This window comes from Scardinius erythrophthalmus, assembly GCF_964197995.2.
Source record: "Scardinius erythrophthalmus genome assembly, chromosome: 21".
Lineage (NCBI taxonomy): Eukaryota > Metazoa > Chordata > Actinopteri > Cypriniformes > Leuciscidae > Scardinius > Scardinius erythrophthalmus.
In genome coordinates, this window is record NC_138241.1 from 20,956,438 (window position 1) to 20,977,535 (window position 21,098).

At 37.7% G+C, this 21,098-nt stretch overlaps 2 protein-coding genes across 2 annotated transcripts in view; both read right to left on the reverse strand.

The window, feature by feature from the left end:
- Positions 1-3,313, reverse strand: part of ogdhl (oxoglutarate dehydrogenase L) — a gene marked incomplete at its 5' end in the record, with an annotated part of 32,200 nt that extends 28,887 nt beyond the window's left edge. Inside the window, 3 exons of the mRNA XM_081350760.1 lie at positions 961-1,063; positions 1,875-2,042; positions 3,110-3,313. Coding sequence (XP_081206886.1) covers positions 961-1,063; positions 1,875-2,042; positions 3,110-3,313 — 475 coding nt within the window. The remainder of the gene's footprint in view (positions 1-960; positions 1,064-1,874; positions 2,043-3,109) is intronic.
- An 8,224-nt stretch (positions 3,314-11,537) lies between these two features.
- Positions 11,538-21,098, reverse strand: part of parga (poly (ADP-ribose) glycohydrolase a) — a 31,047-nt gene continuing 21,486 nt past the window's right edge. The window contains exons 14-18 of the mRNA XM_081350171.1: positions 17,337-17,415; positions 17,065-17,173; positions 16,737-16,842; positions 13,080-13,208; positions 11,538-12,492 (exon numbers count right to left, since the gene is read on the reverse strand). Coding sequence (XP_081206297.1) covers positions 12,305-12,492; positions 13,080-13,208; positions 16,737-16,842; positions 17,065-17,173; positions 17,337-17,415 — 611 coding nt within the window. The 3' untranslated portion in view covers positions 11,538-12,304. The remainder of the gene's footprint in view (positions 12,493-13,079; positions 13,209-16,736; positions 16,843-17,064; positions 17,174-17,336; positions 17,416-21,098) is intronic.

Consider the following 21,098-nt stretch of genomic DNA (forward strand, 5'->3'; position numbering starts at 1 on the left):
TGAATCATCATATACACTGTATCACGTTTTTGGGAAGTCGCACCACATGACATTTTACATCCTGAGCTAACCTTGCCTTGTCATAAAAAGCTAAAGGTATGATATTTTAAGAGATTTGATCTTGACACAGTAATGAGAGTTTGCCTCTCTATATCATTTCTTGTTTTAAGTTTAATGCATGTTTAATATACATGCTCCCCCCACCACCCACCCAATATCAATAAGCAATGCAGCAGTGTGTGTGTGTGTGTGTGTGTGTGTGTGTGTGTGTGTGTGTGTGTGTGTGTGTGTGTGTGTGTGTGTGTGTGTGTGTGTGTGTGTGTGTGCGTGTGCGTGTGCGTGTGTGTGAGAGAGAGAGAGAGAGAGAAAGAGAGAGAGAGAGAGAGAGAGAGAGAGAGAGAGAGAGAGAGAGAGAGAGGGAATTGCATGTTTTATGACTGAGCAAAAGAAAATGACATTGTCATGTCATCAAGTCTGTAAAATGCAATGTATTTAACAGTAATTAGGAGTTTCTATTCAAAGAGAAGTGTATTATTCAGCAGCTGCTGTATTGAATGGTGGTGAGGGAGAGGCTAAGGAAACAGAATAATAACAAAAAACACTCACAAGGATGAGCCCCAAGCAAGGAACTAAGTCAGCATTTATCAAACGTCTTCAGAACAAAGAGCCTTCTTTTCTTTAAGTAATGACTTTGGACTTTCTGTGGCTTTATTGGATAGGAAAGTAGAGCATGGGGTAGAGAGAGAGGGGAACAGGATTGGCAAAGGACCTCGAGCAGGGAATCGAACTCGGGTCGCCGGGAGGCACAGTTGCGTTATATGTCGGCGCGCTAACCACAAGGCTATTGGCGCCGACAAAAATCCTTCATTAAGTAGGACAGTGAAAGGAAGGAAGTGAGTGTTTGTAAGAATTATGAAGTTAAATATTAGTGGGAAATATGCTAAATGTATATAATCTTACCAAGCTTGTCAATTGACGTAATCAGATCTGAGGGAACAAAGGAGTCCAGGTCGGCACTAAGGATGCCAAGAGGGTCCAGCCTGGCCACATGGTGACCGCGTACCTAAAGGGGGTAAAACACAATAATTGAGTGTGATTTGCTCTCTCCATATGCAAAGAAAAGCATCAAAGTACCAGAAGCAAGACTGAGCCAGGAAGTAACTAGCGGATATCTTACCCCCACAAATATGAACCAACGTGTCACATGACACAAATCTCATAAGGATTCACAATAAGTTAAACATACAATCCCAACAGGCTGGCAAACAGGAGATGGAAAGAAAATGCTGGCTTTGCCAAAAGACAGAATTTAATAAATCCCTACGATACTTCATCTTATTAATTAGAGGAAGCAGGGAAAATGTAACCACCTGTTTTGATTCAAGCAATCTCTTTGATATTTTTATTTTCAAAAGGGAAAAACAGCAAGTCTAATTAGGTTTGAATTAATCACGTGATTTGCATAACTACACAGGGACACTCTAAAATGTACGGATGTACAGGCGCGTCTTTGATTTGTTGCAGTCCAGTGCTAGTGAATATGATTGGATTAATTTATAAAAAATCATTTTATTGTGTATTAGATTCTCTCAATTGAAAAATCTCCCCTGTAATTCTGTCTCTGATTCTCTGTCCAAAGAATGACAACTATGAAGATAATGATAACTATAATAGCATGTGTGCTGAAGTTATGTCATCTGGTGCTTTAAATGCTCAAGCTCTTTAAAGTCGGGTGGATTCTGATTAGAAAAAAATCATTTTGAAAGTGATTTCAATGATATCGTTGGCGTATAAGCTACTGTTATAGTTATGGTTATCGTTATAGTTCTCGTTCTTGATGTGAACGGGCCATAACCCAGAGCTACTCACTTTACCTGATAGGCTCTGATAAGAGTGTGGACGGCCAAATGATCCTCCACCACCTTCTGTGACATGGCAGGTGTCTGAGACTGGCCTCTTCCCTGGAGCAGCGCAGACAGACGCTTCTCTCCAGACTCCTCTGAACTGCTGGCTTGGGCGTTACGGAAGTATGTATCCCAGGACTGTTGAAAATATAACAAGTTACATATTTCAAAAGGTCAAATCTTCTTATTTATTACTTCAAAACAAAAAGTTTAAGGATTTTCTGATGTTAAAAAGATAATTTATTCTCTCTCTATTGCCATTTCAATTCCATTTGACTGTGGAACTCAAAAGGAGACATTAAGCAAAATCTCTAAGCTGTTTATTTTCTCCAGTCCCCATCCACTTTTATTGTACAAAGCAGCTTAAACATTCTGCTAAATACCACATGTGTTCCATGCAAGAAAAATTACATGAGAGTATTTAAATGATTGACAAGATAATGAGTTTGATTCTCAGGGAATGCATGAACTGATCAAACGTTATTCAGAGCAGCGCCATGACAGGTATGAAAGCGAGGTTGTGTGGGATAGACTGTCTTCAATGGCATCAACTGTAAAAAGCTATTTTCCGCAGCTCATAATTTCTCGAGTTTATTGTCTACTGAAAGTTCTTGGAAAGATATTTTTGCAGCGGTTTGTCAGCAGAACAATTCAAAAACACATTAAATAACAGTTTAGAAGAGATTTATGTCTATCCCTCAAAGCCTCGCTTTCATTGCCGTTAAAAATCTAAGATGGCGCTGCTGTAAATAAGGTCTATAGCCAGAATGCAGTGTAAGTGGCTTTGGATAAAATGCCAATGCTCGTTTAGTTTAAGTACTAAAATAACTAACTAAATATCTAAAACGTAATTAAAAATATATTATATATATATAAACCTAAAAGGCAAAAACAACAAAAATACTTCTAACCAAAATGAAAACTAACTTCATTTTTTAAAATGTAATTATAGACATAATATTGAAAAATATTACAAATTACAAAATATTAACAAAAATGGTATAGTATATCAGTGACACTAAAATAACACTGATGCAAATGTGAAAGTATTAAATGAGCATAGGGGGTTTACAGATTGGGAACATAACCCAGTAGACCTATACAATTAATGATAGCATTGCAGTGCTCTTATATTAATAGAAAGCACACTCCGTTTCTGAACTGGGACACAGTTTTAGTGTCTTCAGTATAGATGTTCATTGCACCTCATGAACGTTTTTGTGATCCTCCAACCAAGCGTAGTACATCTCTACGACATAGCTAGAGCTGCAGGCCGCCAATGAAGGCTCAGGAGCCCCGCTGGAACAGTTACGGCGTGGGTCAAAAACTCGCTTCCCTGTCCCCACGTACCCCATCATCCATTGGCTCCTGCTTCTTAGAGCACCAGCCAGGGACCTTAGCTGACTCATGTCTGCAGACCTTCATAAATAGGAAACGGCAAGGTATTATGGCAGACTTAATCAGAGACGTTCCTGAGAATGTTTTAAACATTTTTAAAATCAGAAAATGTATTTGAGTGATTTAACCCTGAAAGCATCAATACAAATCTAGATAGTGATATTCACCAATGTTTGGCGGGTTAAGATAGTGATGAGCATGGGTCTTCAATTAAAGATGGTCAAACAATGTGATATCCTTCTGGTTTAGAATTTAACCAGGCCAGTGTTATGTTGTTGTGGGGTGACTGACTAACTTCATGTAGCCTACAATAATAAAAATTTCATGTGATAGCCTATTTTCCAAAATGACTAGGCTATTTATAGGCTACTTTACATTTAAAACTTAATTCATTAAAAAGGCATTTTTAAAAATATCCTCATTGATGCCGCAAGTGTTCTTGTGGATAACCATAACCATTGCGCTGTTAAAATGCTCTATCTATATCAGTGCTGGCTAGCTACCGGCGGTTCATAAAAGGCTTTTAAATAGAGCTCGTCCTTCATCTCCACCCATTCAATGACAAATTGATTTGAACGATGTAAAATCCCGTTGTCAAAACCACTTCCAATAGCCTACATTTATGCGATGCAAATATATGAGCGAACAGTCGTATGCATCGATTGGCGATTGGTTACAGCTGTTACCCATCCATATGTTTCCATTCGCTCGACACACGCGACGGAGTCCACGTAGCTTCATCTCTACGTCATAACAAACAAATTTCACCTTGAGCTGCGCGCGGATGAAGATGGTCCGGTTGAGATCAGATGTGGTCTGTCGTGATTCAGTTTCTTTTCTGTCCTATAATCTCTCAAACGTCAAATCCGTCCCATAATCCGCAAGTGCTGAATGCGGCGCTGCAGTTGGTCCCTTTCAGCTCTAAACTGCAGCATCTAAAATAACAGCAGGTTTAGAGTTCATGTAGGCTATCATTTATTTGACGTTTTATCTTGGTACAGTTTTTCTGTCATACGCATTTTATGTTGCCATGAACAAGGCTACTTCACACCTGTATCATATAGGCTATGTATCCAGTTCAGAACAATTGCGTATATGGACACAATAAATAATGCACTATAACATATGTGATGCCTGTAGGTTTCAGATATATAACCCTGCATATCAGAGTTAGGCACCAATCAGAATTGATTTGAGAATACATTTGAAATTGCTGAATTTGAATGGTAGATGTAGAGTTTAAATTAAAGTGTACATTTCGTGTAAACTTTTTATAAAATGTAAATTCGTTCCCGCACTTTTTCATAGGGCAAGTGTGTTCACGACAAGTTGAGGTTTTCGCGGGCCAATGTGTAGTATAGCCTACTATACATCCAGATTTAAAATTCAAAGAGTCAAGACAGTCTGTCTACATTATGTGACTTTCACGTTTCCATGGTAATCAGTCACTCGTGCATCACGGCACGCCCATGCTCGCACCCGCGTATCCATCATTTTCATAGAGGTCGCAATTAGCCAAAAAACGAAAAAAGTCAAGCACTGTAAGTTGTCATGTGGTATTCGAATTGTGCTGCACAATAATGAATAACTCTGCCTATTTCTCTTGTTGAATAATTAACAAGTTTTGTTGGAAATTGAAAATATTCACTATACCCGCACAAACGTGCACTTATTTTCAGTCTTTTTTTATTATTCGTAATGTCTTTTCTCTTCACAGATATGTTATCAAAGCCCTTCAAATTAGAATAAAGATGGTGATTGTTAATGCTGAATTTGGATTTTCATGCATTAACAGCCACTATGAATCAGGCAGCGTTGTATAGGCCTACATGATGTTTAGGCTACCATATAATTCGGTAATACTTTACAATAGATAAAAAAAAGTTTGTAGACAAACTTTAAGTTGTCTTGAAAAAGCCTAATCAGAAAGTTTGAAGTAGCCTAGTTTAAAAAACTTGAAGTTTGAAGGCTTTCAATTTAAAAGTTTTAGTTTAGTAAGACAGACATACAAACAGACAGATAGATAGATAGACAGATATATATATATATAGATAGATAGATAGATAGATAGATAGATAGATAGATAGATAGATAGATAGATAGATAGATAGATAGATAGATAGAACTAAAATAGCTAACTAATGTTAACTAATGAAACCTTATTGTAAAGTGTTACATATAATTCAATATAAATGCAGTATGCAATTGTATGCATTAATGTTCTGATGTAGGTCTTAATTTATAGGGTTCATTAGTATTATTATTGTTTTTTTCTGTGTTGTCAAGATTGATCAAGAAACAGGCAGCCTAGGGTTGTCAGGACAGAAAGAGGATGACACACAAACAAAAGAAACTTCACAGGTGAAAAGTGATGGCTTTTAAAAACACCTGCTATTGCATTTTTATTTATACATTGTATTAAATCTACAACAGTAGTACCATAGATATAGACCAATTATAAAATTACCATTAGGAAAATATAGGACAAATAATTTAGGATACAAATTATTGGTTACTGTTCAGCAGTGTACTTAATTTCCTCCGTATGTCACAATTCCCTGTTTCTACATATTTCAAACACTTCTTTATTGTCAATAGACAGAGCCAGAAGTTAATTTAGAGTTGAGAGTGAATGAGGCAGAAAGTTTCAAGGAGGCTTCAGAGGTGAGGGAAAACAAATGACTGGAATAAGTTAAGAAAATTGTTTTGTTTTGTTTCCATTACACATTCATTATGTGTTTTATGTCTACACTGCCTTATAGGCAAAACAAAGTAACTACATTTGGTGAAAAGTTATAGCTAAAATTTACTTTTAAACTGAAAGGAATATACAAAATATTTAGCAGCACTGTCTAGCCTATGTTGAAATATTTCTGATACCTTTAACTTAGACTATAGACAGAGCAGAGGGCATCAGACATGTTGACAGTTGTAGAAGGAGGTGGGTCTTCAGTACCTGTATTAAAACCCCACCAACCAGATCCCAAGACAGGTGCTTCGGGACAAAACTCTAAAATTTCAGTGTCAGTGGTAGCCTACAAAGATTTTGCATGGCTCCATTTTGACACAATAATCTGCTGCTTTTGAACAAACCAGCCAAAAAAGTTTATCGGGGCAAATTATCAGAGCCAAGTGAAGAAGACGACAAGACATGCCAACATGGCTGGGAGTGTCAGATCAACTGCAGCAAGGAGCAATTAAAGACATTTAAAGATGAATTTCGGCAAAAAAATCATATACATTAACTAAAAATATGATTTAATGGATTATCACTTTCGACCAATAGGTGGCATAGTTACAAAATTGATGTGATGTGGTTAGAGTGAGGTGACAATGACAAACCTTAAAACCAGTGGCATTAGTTATTAGCATTTTTGGAAATTTTGTTATTACTTTTTTAGCACAAGGTGGCGCTGCCCTGAAACTTTTTGAGTACCTTCAAGGTATGGTGCCGATGACTTATACCGAGTTCGTAACGATACGCTAATGCTTTCATAAAGTATAGCATTTTAAATCACAGTACTGTATTGAAGTCAATGGCAATTTCATGTCGTTATCTATTATAGCGCCAAAAAAGAGGCACAATCCCACAATTTTTAGCGCAATTTTCCACCGGACAAAATTGCGCTTGTTAACTCATGATTTCTGTTCTGTGCGTCTGTGCGCACCAATCTTGCACTTCTGGTCTCAACCAGACCACCTAGAGACTTCGGGTTTTCGGCATTATGTTAAGGAAGGTCTAATCTCGGGAACGCACAAAAAAAATCCTGGAAAAGATTTACTATCTCTTAGTGTTGTGATCCCATGAGGTGAGAAAATTGCGCTAAAACACTCACTGAGTTTTTATTACTTGTTTTATGTGTCCTCAGAGTGAGCCCATACATCTGTGTGTCAATTTTGGTGAAAATATCTCAATTCGCTTCGGAGTTATAGACATTTATACATTTATATGAAAAAACACATAAAAAATGATTGACACCTGACTTTGATTGGATTTTACTACCCCTTACTATCAATATTTTTACATTTGGGCATTAGCATTTAGCCAACGGCCTAAGTTTCCAAACTTCTGACGGTGGTTTCATCAAACGGTTTTGAAGATATTGGCAAATGTTTTCTAAGCGCTAAATCACACCACTACACAAACCGTAAGGCGAAACCTAGCATGTTTGATATCGTTGGACTCTGCAAGGATTCAGGAACTTAATGAGACTGAAAATAAGTCAACCACACCCAGAGTTATAAGCATTTGAATATTTCATGTTACCACTAAGTGCCGCTGGTTCGAAACTTCTCAGGCTCGATCATACTGATGACCCATATCGAGTTTCTTAACGATACGTTCATGCGTTCATAAAATACAGCATTTTGGTACAAATTTCAAAATGGCTGACGCCTAAAATGGTCGATATGGATCATTTGACTCGACATGATGCGAGACCACTTTTAATATTTTTGGACAAACCGTTCAGAAGTTATGAGCAAAAATAGCCATTTATCGTATCTCCGGACCATTAGGTGGTGCTGCGCCGAAACGCAGCATGTAGCCTCAGCTCATACTTGTGATGAAATATACAAAGTTTGGTCTGAATACGATAAAGCGTTAGGGAGATACAGCCTTGTGTCCAATTTGGGGTGCTCTACGTCAAATTCATTTGCATGTTTTTCAATAACGGTTGGGTTTATTTAGAAGCTTTTGATAACATTTTGCCAGCATGGTCTAGAGATGATCTGGTTAAATTTTCGTGAAAATCGGAGCAACGGCCTTGGAGGAGTTAGAAAAAGTAGGTTTTTCAAAATGGCGGACAAATTTTCATGACGAAAAATGACGTTATAGGGGGCAATCGAATCGGCATGAGCTAAGAAATCATAGGAAAAAAGTTTTTTCCAGCCTTTGTGATTCAAAAGTTGCTAGCATAAACATGAGTGAAACTTTGGACAGTTAGTGGCGCTAGAGGGATTGAGTTGGAGACTCCAAATTTCAGTTCCAAAATCAGTGTGCCAAATTTTAAAACTTTCCCGCAAGCGGTTCTATGGGCAGCCATAGACTCCCAGAGCGGAAGAAGAACAATGGCCAGATCATTATGATGCTGGAGTAGGAAAACGTTTTCTGAATTGCTTCTCCAAAATACCCCAAAGTGGCTCAAAAATATTTAGATCTGGTGACTGTGCAGGCCATGAGAGATGTTCAACTTCACTTTCATGTTCATCAAACGATTCTGTCACAAGTCTTGCTGTGTGTATTGGTGCATTATCATGCTGATACTCAGCACCCCCTTCAAGGTACAATGTTTGAACCATTGGGCACACATGAAAGCACCAGAACGGTCCGGTAGTCCTTGGAATGCCATGATATTGATCCACCCCCGTGCTTCACTCTGGACACACAACAGTCCGGGTGTTAAGCCTCTTTTGGGGCTTTTCCACACTGTAACCCACGGATGTGAGAAAGTCAGCGAAGGTGGACTCATCAGAGAACAATACATGTTTCATATTGTCCACAGCCAACGATTTGCATTATTGGCATCAATGAAACTGACATTTGGCATTGGCAAAAGTGACCAAAGGTTTGGTAGTAGCCCGACAAACAGATGTGGTGGAAACAGGACAGTCGGATACCGTCAGTTGGATACCGTGCCTCTCGATACATCACAACGACTTGCTGTCCTGGTCACAGATGAGCCAGCTAGAAGTGCACCAACAATTTGTCCTGTTTTGAACTCTATGTCTTCCATTATGTTGTATGGATTGCTTTATTTTATGTACAGCTATGCTATTGCTAATTCATCGCTTACTGATGGAATTTAAAATCAGTGAAGATTGGCCACCAGGCCGCGCATATAGAGGAGTGAAACCTCCAACACTATTTGGACACTATTTTATTGACCAGTGTTTCATCTTCACTGTCCAACCTCTGTGCTTCTACGACACTGGGAAATGCTGGGACTTGACTCTTTCACTTCTTGCCATGCTTTCAATGCACTTTCCTTTTAATAAAGGTTAAACAGTAATTAACAGACACGTATATAAAATCCGCAACCACTGTGTGTTAAAAATTCAATTAAATATTTATAAAGTTGTGCCAGGGTGTAATGAGTGCATTGATATTTTCAGTAAGCTCTAATTCTTAATCACATTGGACAATTACGCTTTCCTAATTTTCTCAGGGATTGTGCAGAATTCACTCGAACATGTGGCTTCAGTCATCTAGATTGATAGTCTTCATGTTGGCGGATTTTACAGTCTGAGCTAATTGCGTTCCCTCCCCCTCAGTACCTCAAAACTAGTTTCATCACTCTTAGTGGCCAACAACCAGAAAAAAAGAAAGCATTGTCATCAATCATCACTGGGCTGCTATCATGGTTGTTTCAGAAGTAAAGCAGACATGATTAAAATACAGCATTAAGAAAATGCCAAATGCATGATTTTCAGGATCAAAGTGTCATGCGTGACACTTTTATATGTGGGAAAATATACAGCAATTCAGACTCTTAAATAAATAGAGATCTTAACAATAGATGCAAACACAGTTAGTGATAGTTTGCACAATTGTACTATATGGAGCAGCACTTGTTCAAGCTGTGACCACAAAAAAATGCAGAGTAGTTACAAGGTGCCATACGAGTCAGAGGTTCATATCGTGGAGCTGTTATACACGTCATTATAATAAAACATCTACATTTGTCCCTCTCTGCTCTTGATCAGTGCTATAATCGAAACTAACAAAAGTGTCTTGTAACCAAGCACAAGTAAGGTCATGCAATTATAAGTGAAAATGCCATTTTTGTGCTCTCTGACTTCAGCTCTTGAAACAGACGGAGCCAAGAGCCTACTTTACCAGGGATCTTATTAAAGGCAACCGTCATTTAGAATGTAAAAAAAAATAAACGTGATTTGATACTTCCATGCCCACAATTTCATTCTCTATGAAACAAATGTTGACAAGAATGTAATGCTTCTTAACTCATTTCAGTGACATTTAAATTTCTATTAAAGTCTGACCCTTTAAGGACCTCAGTATTTGAGAAAACAAGGGCATACTGCATCCGTTTTAAACCAAGAGCGCATTTATAAGGGACCATCTTTTGGTCCTCAAGTGGTACTTGTGTTCCAGGTTGAACTGATGAAAACGTTCACAAGCATTTGAGGATGATTAGAAACAGTCATAAAGGTGGTGATCAAAAGAGGTCAGTTAGGTCAAATTAGAACTATAAGTGTCATTATACAATTAAAGGAGAACTCCGGTCAATTTTAACATTGAGCTAATTTTTTTGTACATTTGGAGTGCTGTCAATACAGAGAACAACGACAAAAATCGGTGTTGCCTACACCGAGTTATCCTATTTTTAAAATTTGCACCCTGTTGACTTACAAGGGGGCAAGTTTTAAACCTGCTTTTAGCCTCTTAACAGCCTTGATGTGTCATTACAAGTGCACAGAAAATGTGAGTGATTCCTTCAGAGTGAACACGAGTGAATCTGACTGCAGTAGATATGAAAGATATAAAAATGATGTTATTTAAGCCAGCGCACATACCTGTGTTTACATCCTGTTTTCGGTTTAAGTCCAAAGTAGTCGATTGCCGAGTTCACGCGCATAGGTTTTAGTTACCTATGATCACGCGCGTGAACTCGGCAATCGACTACTTCAGAAATCACTCACATTTTCTGTGCACTTGTAATGACACATCAAGGATGTTAAGAGGCTAAAAGCAGGTTTAAAACTTGTCCCATTGAAGTCAACAGGGTGCAAATTTTAAAAATAGAATAACTCGGTGTAGGCAACACCGATTTTTGTCGTTGTTCTCTGTATTGACAGCACTCCAAATTTACAAAAAAATGAGCTCAATGTTAAAATTGACCGGAGTTCTCCTTTAAGGGGTATATGTGCTGGACAAAGCTACAATCTAGGTCTATTAGTCCGGTTGATTGTAGGATGATTAGAGTTGGACAAGAAAGATTGTTTTATATCAACTGAAATGTGACTTAAGTGAATTTAAAAGATACACATTAAAGATAAATCAACGTACCGTAACAAAGACTAAGGATACTTTTTCATTGTTATGACTTGGATAGATGGCATTGAATTTGTAATTAAGCATAAATAATTGAACACCTAAAACATAGTCTTCTGGCTCTGCACTATGTGTCAACTTGGGTAAAAGCATTAGCATGTTTTGATTAGCATGTCCTGAACATGTATATAGCAAGCAGAAAGAAAGAAACAAACAATTTTCTGAATCAACAATTTTAATTATCAAATCATAATAAAATAAAGAGCAAAACATATGAAAATATTCACTACCTTTAAATATCAACCCCATTTCTTAAAGGTGCCTTTGATCAAAACAATAATTGAAACAGTAAAAACCTTGACTGTAATAAACTGCTAAAAATGTCATGCAGAGACTAAATATTTTTACACAATTTGAATTTGAAGCAGCTCCATCAGCGTGATTATACAAGTTGCTTTTCAACAGTTAACATTCCCTTTTCACATCTTTCGTTCTTAAATCTTTTCACTTTTCAGCAAAACTTTTCCCTTTACGGCTTTGTGCAATACATTTTGCAATCGAGTCTCACGGGGGACCTTACTGTGGTTTTCATGCATACTTTGTTAATTATCTCTAAACACTTTATTCTGAATCACTGTTAGTTTCTGGATATGAACAAAAACATTTAAAAAGACTACACCTTGGTCACCCAACTCATTTAATTCCATGCAGTAAATTTGATCCCAGGTAAGTTTGTGTGGCATTCTAGGAAAAACTCCCCTGAGATCAAACCTAGATGATGTTTATCAGAAATAAGGATTTACAGTCATATTGACTATTGCTATACTTCCTGACGCCTTATTCGTAGTGACTTCAAACTTATACTCACTGGTAGAAAAGAAAGGCATAATGTGCTTCCCTATGTCTCAGACAATCACCCAAAAAGTCTGTCTAAAGGAGAAGAAAGCACTGAGGCATTTAGACAGGTTCAGTTAGCCGTTGGCCAGCATTAATGGCAGTCTGCAGGAGAGGGGGAAGGCGCAGTGGTCAAGTTGCTGTCGCTGGGGCCAGGGTTGGGCTCCGTTTCCATATTTGTACAGACCTTATCCATGATATACCCATAGAGACTGATCTGAGGCCACTGGCCATGCTTAGACACTACATTGGAGTACTGCTTTAAGTGGAAGTACAGATTGCCTAGGAGACAGAGAGAAAGAGAGAGAGGAAGAGGAAAAAAAAGATTTGAGGGATGGTGAGCATCATGGCGTCAGCCAAGTCCAGAGCCATTCATAAATCACAGAGCACACAAGTTTACTGCCGTCTCCACTTTAGTACAATAGATGGCTGACAGCGTTTTCTCAAAAAGGTTTCAATAAACGTCAGAAAGGAAAAATGGGACAGAAACAGAGAACTTCACAATACCGAAGAACACTAATGGTTGTATCATTTAATTATGTAAAACAAATGGCTCAATATTGCAGGAATTTTGAAATTGGTAAATGCATTCCACATTTAATTAGCCAGTGTATTTTTTTTTCTGGCATTCAAATATTGAATAATTAAATCATATTTCACAATGTTACTGTTAACATTGCATAAGCATATGGCTTGGTTAAGAGATCTTGCCGACCCAAAACTTTTGAACATCTGTCTGTCAGTCTATTTTTTATTCATACATAAACAATATATAAAATTACATCCACCTCCAAAAAAAACAGGACATCAATTTTTATAATGTGTGTCAGATCTGATACAGAACGAACCACACGTAGCAGGCCTCTTACCAACAGTGACGCATTTGTCTTTAAGAGAGGTGTACAAGTAATGCACGTCCCTCATGAGTGCTTCATCTCCAAATGTGAAGTAGGCCACATCTCTCCCTGCTTCAGAAGCTGCCATCAACTGCAGCAGAGCTGGAGGGACAAACAGACACAGTCGATTCAAACACCCACGCAATCTCATTTCTAAATCACAGCGATTCGGCTCTGTCTATTAAACCTTTGACAAAATCACACTGGAACATTCAAATCTGCATTTGCGCTGCCGCGGAGAGAGAGCAGATATTATGTTTAGGTATGAAACAGCTTTTTTTCAACCACACACTATCATTATTTCTGTGTTCAAGCATTCAAATGATCACTGACGTACTGGGATAAAGGTTTATAGATCGGATATAAACACTGATGACTACAGTAGCGATCAAAATAGAGCAAATCACCGTTTAAATGTAATATGTAACGATTGTATCGATTACATCGTTGCACCAGTAGGTGGCGACAAGTGACTGTTAAAAAAAATACAGTTGTGTTCAAAATAATAGCAGTGTGTTTAAAAAAAGTGAGTAAAGCTCAAAATCCTAATAATAACTTTTATTTCAATACACAAAAATGCAATGAGAACACTGCACATTCTATTCAAGATCAAAACATGAAGAAAAATGTATCAAATTTGTTATTACTTTATAGAAAGTGAAGAAAAGGGAATATTAGGCTGTTCAAAAAAATAGCAGTGTCTGCATTTTTCTTTACAAAGTCAAACATTTACTGTATAAACTGAAAAATGCTTGAAGATTTAGCTTTCTTGTGAATCACTGAACTAATATTTAGTTGTATAACCACGGTTTCTGAGAACTGCTTCGCATCTGTGTTGCATGGAGTCGACCAACTTCTGACACCTGTAAACAGGTATTCCAGCCCAGGACGATCGCACTACAGACCACAGTTCCTCTGCATTTCTTGGTTTTGCCTCAAAAACAGCATTTTTGATGTCACCCCACAGGTTTCTATTGGATTAAGGTCCAGGGATTGGGCTGGCCACTCCATAACGTTAATCTTGTTGGTCTGGAACCAAGATGCTGCTCGCTTACTGGTGTGTTTCGGGTTGTTGTCTTGTTGAAACACCCATTTCAAGGGCATTTCCTCTTCGGCTTAAGGCAACATGACCTCTTTAAGTCTTTTGATGTACTCAAACTGATCCATGATCCGTGGTATGCGATAAATAGGCCCAACACCATGGTATGAGAAACATCCCCATATCATGATGCTTGTGCCACCATGCTTCACAGTCTTCACAGTGTACTGTGGCTTGAATTCAGTGTTTGGGGGTCGTCTGACAAACTGTCTGCGGCCCCTAGACCCAAAAAGAACAATCTTACTTTCATCAGTCCACAAAATATTGCGCCATTTCTCTTTAGGCCAGTCAATGTGTTCTTTGGCAAATTGTATCCTCTTTAGCACATGTCTTTTTTTCAACAATGGGACTTTGCGGGGGCTTCTTGCCGATAGCTTGGCTTCACATAGGCGTCTTCTAATTGTTGCAGTACTCACGGGTAACTTTAGATCTTCTTTGATCACCCTGGAGCTGATCATTGGCTGAGTCTTTGCCATTTTGGCTATTCTTCGATCCATTCGAACGGTAGTTTTCCGTTTTCTTCCACGTCTTTCTGGTTTTGGTTGCCATTTTAAAGCATTTGATATCATTTTAGCTGAGCAGCCTATCATTTTCTGCACTTCTTTATAAGTTTTCCCTTCTCCAATCAACTTTTTAATCAAAGTACGCTGTTCTTCTGAACAATGTTTGGAACGGCCCATTTTATTCAGATCTTTAGAGAGAAATACACTATAACCACCATGTACAGTCCAGTACTGCCTTCGTCCTTAAATAAGGGCCACTTATTGACACTAGTTTTTTCACAGAATGATTAACCTAACTAATTGAACTCCACACTGCTATTATTTTGAACACACCCTTTTCAATTAATGATTCAATTATACAGAATTAGCAGCATACATGTCATGACTGTTGGGTCTGTTGTTTTTCTATTACTCTACTACACCTACTAGTAAATTATTTGCCATGTAGAAATATAATTTCTACCAAAAATAGTGATTGATCTGGTTAGTGATGTTGGACTGCTATTATTTTGAACACAACTGTATTTGTCATTGAATCATTCACACAAGAGATTCGTTCAAACAACGCTGATTCATCCAGTAATTTTTAAATAATTAATTCAGTCTTAACATTTTAAATAGACTGCAGCTATTAACATTTGCCAGAACCTCTAGTAAATTACAATGTTATTTTGTTTAGTTGTCTGTTCAGAATCATGGGGAAATCGTGATGTCTGCTTGAAACCAAAAAAAAAATCGTGATTCTCAATTTATCCAGAACCGAGCAGCTTTAGTCGACAAGCAAAAGCCATAAAAACCATGTAGGAAGCATTTCATATTTCGTATTTATTTCTCTTTAATGCACGCATCGCTAAACAGAAATAACATGCATACATTTATGCATGGATTCCTGTCAATGCATGGGAATATGGAATATGAAAGGGAAAAAAACAACGCAGATTTACCCCTCCCACCCCCCCCCATTAGCACAATGAAGGGTCAATCAACCGCTGCATGCTCTATGATATATTGTTAATATTATCTGAGGGTCCCCAGAAAATACTGATAGCTGCCCAACCTAAATGAATAAAATATGGTGTAATACATCATTGATGGCATAGTGTGGATTCTTTAGTTTTGCTTCATGTTCCTAGCAGTAGAGAAAATGACTGACACATCCAATTTGTTTTTAAAAGGTAAATAATCCACGTCTAACAACCCCTATTAAGAGACTCAATCTTAGTCACCCAGCTTCAAATTGAGTCTAAAGATTTTAAATATTTAAAGAGGTTGAATGTAGCCCACTGATGAATGAACGTTGTTCAAATGAGGGCAACCAATTACAACGGGTAATCTGTAGTCAAACCAGCGCTAAACTAAACAGACTGGCCCAAAATAACCCAGCATAAAAATGAATTTACTGTGTGATAAGTCAATGGGAGAAATGAACTAGCTCCACATTCAAGCACACATGGTTTCAACAATGATGAACTATCAAAGATGGAATCATCTCATTAAACGGGCTTCCATCCTTACAACAGAAAACGATCAGCTGGCAAAGTCACAAGCTAAGTTGCCATGAATTTATGGATGAGGCTGGAAAATCAGTTGCACTTGTAATGGAAAAGATAAATGTGTGTCAGCTGATCAATAACAGGAAAGTGGCAAAAACATGTCTTGGGTCAAAAAAACAAAGCAAGAGAGCTTCTCTGTTTTGTCTGAATGCCCAAACCAGAAATTAATACAAAAATGTAAATAAAAATCTAGAGATAAATATACTCAACTGACTATTTATGATTAAATACAGCATTTCACACTCTAGTCTACATTATGATGTTGTGATGCCTAAATAAAACAGCTTTGATTTTAGGTTTTATTTATTTAGTCAAAACAATACGGTCTTCTAATATCAGCCATTTATGAGTTAACATCCATAAACATGACAATAATTAACAGCTGGGATATCCGTAATGGTGAGCTTTTTAACATTGGTGCATGAAATTTGAGAAACAAAGATCGTAGCTTCACTTTGTGAGGACCTGCATGTACCTTTGAGATGAGTGTCGCCTCCAAACGCACCGCATCCCCAGTTCCCTGTGGCAACAGCCGAGAGGTTCTGAGGGCTCGTGCCATGACGCATGAAACCGCAGAATGCCTGGAAAAAGAAGTCATCCTTTATAATAGAGAAACAAATACAAGCTAATCACTGCAGAATACAAGAGACTGACAAAACGACTAATTTCATGCCTCGTTAAATTCTCTAAGCAACAGATTGACAATGTTAAGAGAATCAAAGGTCATTAGAGCTCAACAGAGGTCAAGGATTTGCCATTTCATGTCATCAGTGTGAAACACTTTGCATGAAGCCTTTACTGACCTTGTTTAGCTCCCGGGTCATTTTCTCAGGCTGAAACTGTTCCATGAAATTCCTGTATTTCAGTGCATCCATGGCCACAATCTCGGTGCACCTCCGCTGCCACTCGTCTCTGGGCATGGGTAAAGATGTTTATTTTATTTAGGGCTTCCCTCATTTTTACCATCTTGGTTGCTTGGTTATATTTAGGACAGCTAAATACATTTTAAAAAGTGCAGGAACCCATTTAAGAGGTGTTTCCTTATGTTTTTATCATCAGAAATCCATAATGTTACCTGGGTATCTCGTCTTTGTGACTGGCTTTCCATTTGAAGCTCTCTGCATAGCCAGAGTACTTGCTATATTGCTCTGTGCCTGAAAGAAGAGCAAATAAATAAAACAAATACATATAAGTGGGTCAATTCCAACAACAGTATGCATAACATTTTCTTGTCCCCACCATATCCTGGATGAGTTGCGTTAGTAGTCTGTTGAATGTCGAGGACATTGTAAGTGGTGTGACATTTCCAAAACACACTCAAAAGCGGTTGATCAATCACATTGGTCCAGTCGACCAATAAGAGCTTCTTACTGTGCTTGTAGGTAGGAGGGGCTTCATAGAGAAAGGAACTAAACAGGGCTACATTTCCCAAAAGCATCCTGAGCTAAGTTGGTCGTAGAGAACATTGGTGGCAATGGTCTCCACAATCAACATGGGCTCACAATGCTTTTGGGAAATGCAGCCCTGATGAGCTGCGAGAATTAAAAAACAAATGCATGAAAACCTATCAGTTCCATCAGAAACAGATATATTATGTATATTTGACTTCTTATTATAACTAGAAGGCCTCTCAGTAAATATTGCGCACAGTTTTCCTTATTGATTTTTTTTCAGGACACTCAAATCAAACCACTTGCTTAAGTGACCATATCTCGATGTAAAAAAAAAAAAACACTTCCAGACACTGCATGAGCCTACAATCACGAAGACCTCCAGAATCCTCCACCCTCACCTTGATTTAATTAGTGTTTTAGTGTGTGTGGCCAGTTTCAGTGGCACTCTGACAAAGAGCAATCACAAGATTAAAATCCAGTCCCTGTACCAACGCTTCAGCATTTCTGCCAACTGTACTGATGCAGAAAGTGTGCATTAAAGAGCCCTTGTCATGATGCATTACTGGCGGGATATGATTTGCTGCAAAGGCGAGTCGCAGTGCAAAAGAAACGGAGATGACGATGAATATTTCGTTTGTTGTAATAACTGTGATGGAATGGCTGGATCCATTAGAGAAGGCCGTTCCCGCAGTCATTCATTGTGGCCAGAGGTAATACTATTAAGTGGAAGGAGAGTGCAGCAGGGGTGAGAGAGAGAGGACGTAAGTGAAAGAAAGAGAAATGACTAATAGCTGAGCTTGATTCCAAGTGAGGGTATTTTGTCACAGGGTGGAAAGCTCCCAAGTTCACATTGACTTTGAGGCTGATTTCCTAGAATTTTAACTCACTAGGACAGCTCTAAAAATGACTTCTCAATGGTGTATAGCCACTTCTGCTCCATAACTATCAAATCTTTTCTGGTGTTTCAGGAAATGACATATGGGTTTAAAAGGCACAAGATTTTGATTGATTAATGGTTTGTGTATCTGTGCTTTGTTTGGAAGATGTCAGAGGGCATGGGTGGATGAGAAATGAGCATGACAGCAGGTGTGAGAGTGGGCAACAGCCAATCACAGCGCAACATTTTTACATGGCTGTGACTGCACCCGGACCTGAAAAATTAGGAGTGTTTGACTACGCGAACGATTCTCTGGACCAGGGGATTTCTTTCTGAATTTAAATGTAGGTTGTAAGTTAAGCTGAACAATATTCTGTTATGAACACAGTAAGGGGAAAATGCAAAAGTCATTTTGCATCCTGTCTGCATCACCAGGTAGGAAAATAAAGACAGAGGGCACATCCTGGTGACAACCTTGGAAGAACCTTTTTTTTTTTAAAAATAACTAAGTAGTTTTCATTTCAGTTTCTCTATGCTGTCAGTTTTTCAGGATCAAATTTCCCTTGAGAGATGCCGCTCACAATTTTGAGGAACATGTCTGACACTTCAGGGTTGTAGTTAACTAAAACTAAAACCATAAAAAACATTTTCGTAACCTGAAATAAAACAAACTCTAGCTGAAATTAAATATAAAAAACTGAATTTAGTTTGTTTAACTTAAAGGAATAGTTCACCCAAAAATGAAAATTCTTGTCATCATTTACTCACCCTCAAATTGTTCCAAATCTGTATGAATTTCTTTCTTCTGCTGAACATAAAATAAGTTATTGTGAAGAATGTCAGTAACCAAAGTAAAAAAAAAGATTCCCATACTATGGAAGTCAATAGGGTCCATCAACTGTTGGGTTACCCTTATTCTTCAAAATATCATGTTGTTCATGCAGTCAGCAGATGTGCAGTCATCATATGTTCAGCAGAAGAAAGAAATTCATACAGGTTTGAAACAACTTAAGGGTGAGTAAATGACGACAGGATTTTCATTTTGGGGTAAACTTGAATGTACTAAAATTACTAAAACAAACAAAAAAAAATGTATATAAACAAAACTATATAGACAATTTTTATAAAAACAAAAAAATTAATTAAAGTGAAAACGGAAAAAACTAAATCAAAATATTAAATAAAAAATATATTAGTATCACAATGCTGCTAAAATAACACTGTGATTATTGGATTGTCACAACAAAGAAATTTCAATCATCAAAACCAATATAATTAATCCATTTAAAACACTGGCATGTAATTTTCAAGTATTTCTCGCATTAAATAAAATTTGCTTCTTTAATTTGCAATTATTTAAATGGATAATTCACCTAAAATGAACATTCAAATAGAATGAAAATAAAAGAATATATCTTAATTAATGCCTCAGCTTTTTTGTCCAAACAATGGAAGTCAATGTTCATCAAATCAGTTTGGTTACCAATATTCTTCAAAATATCTTATTTTATGTTCCACAGAAGAAAAGTCAGTCATAAAGGTTTGGAACAACATAATGGGGAGTGTAAATTATGACAGTTTTCTTATATATATATATATTTATATATTCTTTTCAATATTGCTGTTTAATAAACAATGCAGAGACAAATTAATTTTCAAAGATATTTCCATAACCTTCGCAATCATTTGTGATTACGATATAAGGATATTTTTTTGAACTTTATCGATTGAGCCAAGGTAATGTTCTGAGTCAACACTACTAATACTGAATTGACTAGTACTAAATTTGTTTTTGTCTTTTCATATCAATTGAGTTTACTTAAGTGTGCGTATGGTTCCGCAGCAACAGAGGTGGGAATAGAACAGCAAGGTTCAGATGTAACAAACAACCAGTGGGGAAGTGAAGAGACAAGCTGTTTGTAATGTATCGGATACAAGACACTTACTCATGACCTGGGCTCCTCTCCAATGCTGCCACTCAGTCAAAGAGCACAGTTCATAAAGGAGGAACAGAGTGATGGAAGAATAGTGTAGGGACAGAGAGAGAGACAGAGGAAGAGGGAGAGATATGAAGTGAGAGGGAAGGGGGGTGGTGGTGGGGGGGGGTAGGTTTGTCACTTAACGTGTTGACTCAAGCACAGTGAGTTGGAGGGTGAAGAATAGGGCAATTCAGCTAGAGAGAAATGAGGAATAACAGGGCTGCCCTGAGTCCAGCGTGAATCAATGTAATGGATTTACGTTCAAATTGGATGAGGAGGGAAGACGGGGGAGGGAAGAATGGAGCTGAATGTATACACACAAGCTTCTATGAGCAATGGCAAATTACTTGCGGCAAAAACATGCAATGTGCTACTCAGCTCACTATGCAGTATTAGAGAACTGTGATTACAGCGACTGACTTTATAGTGGATGGAAACAAACCTGATCTCATGATTATCGAAGCCTGCATCAAACATAAATGCCTAATAACATCCATGACTACTCTATCCTAATTGCTGGCCCAATCCCACAAAACAAGCCAAATTAATTTTCATGATGTTCATTTCTATTAATGGTTTTTGAATGT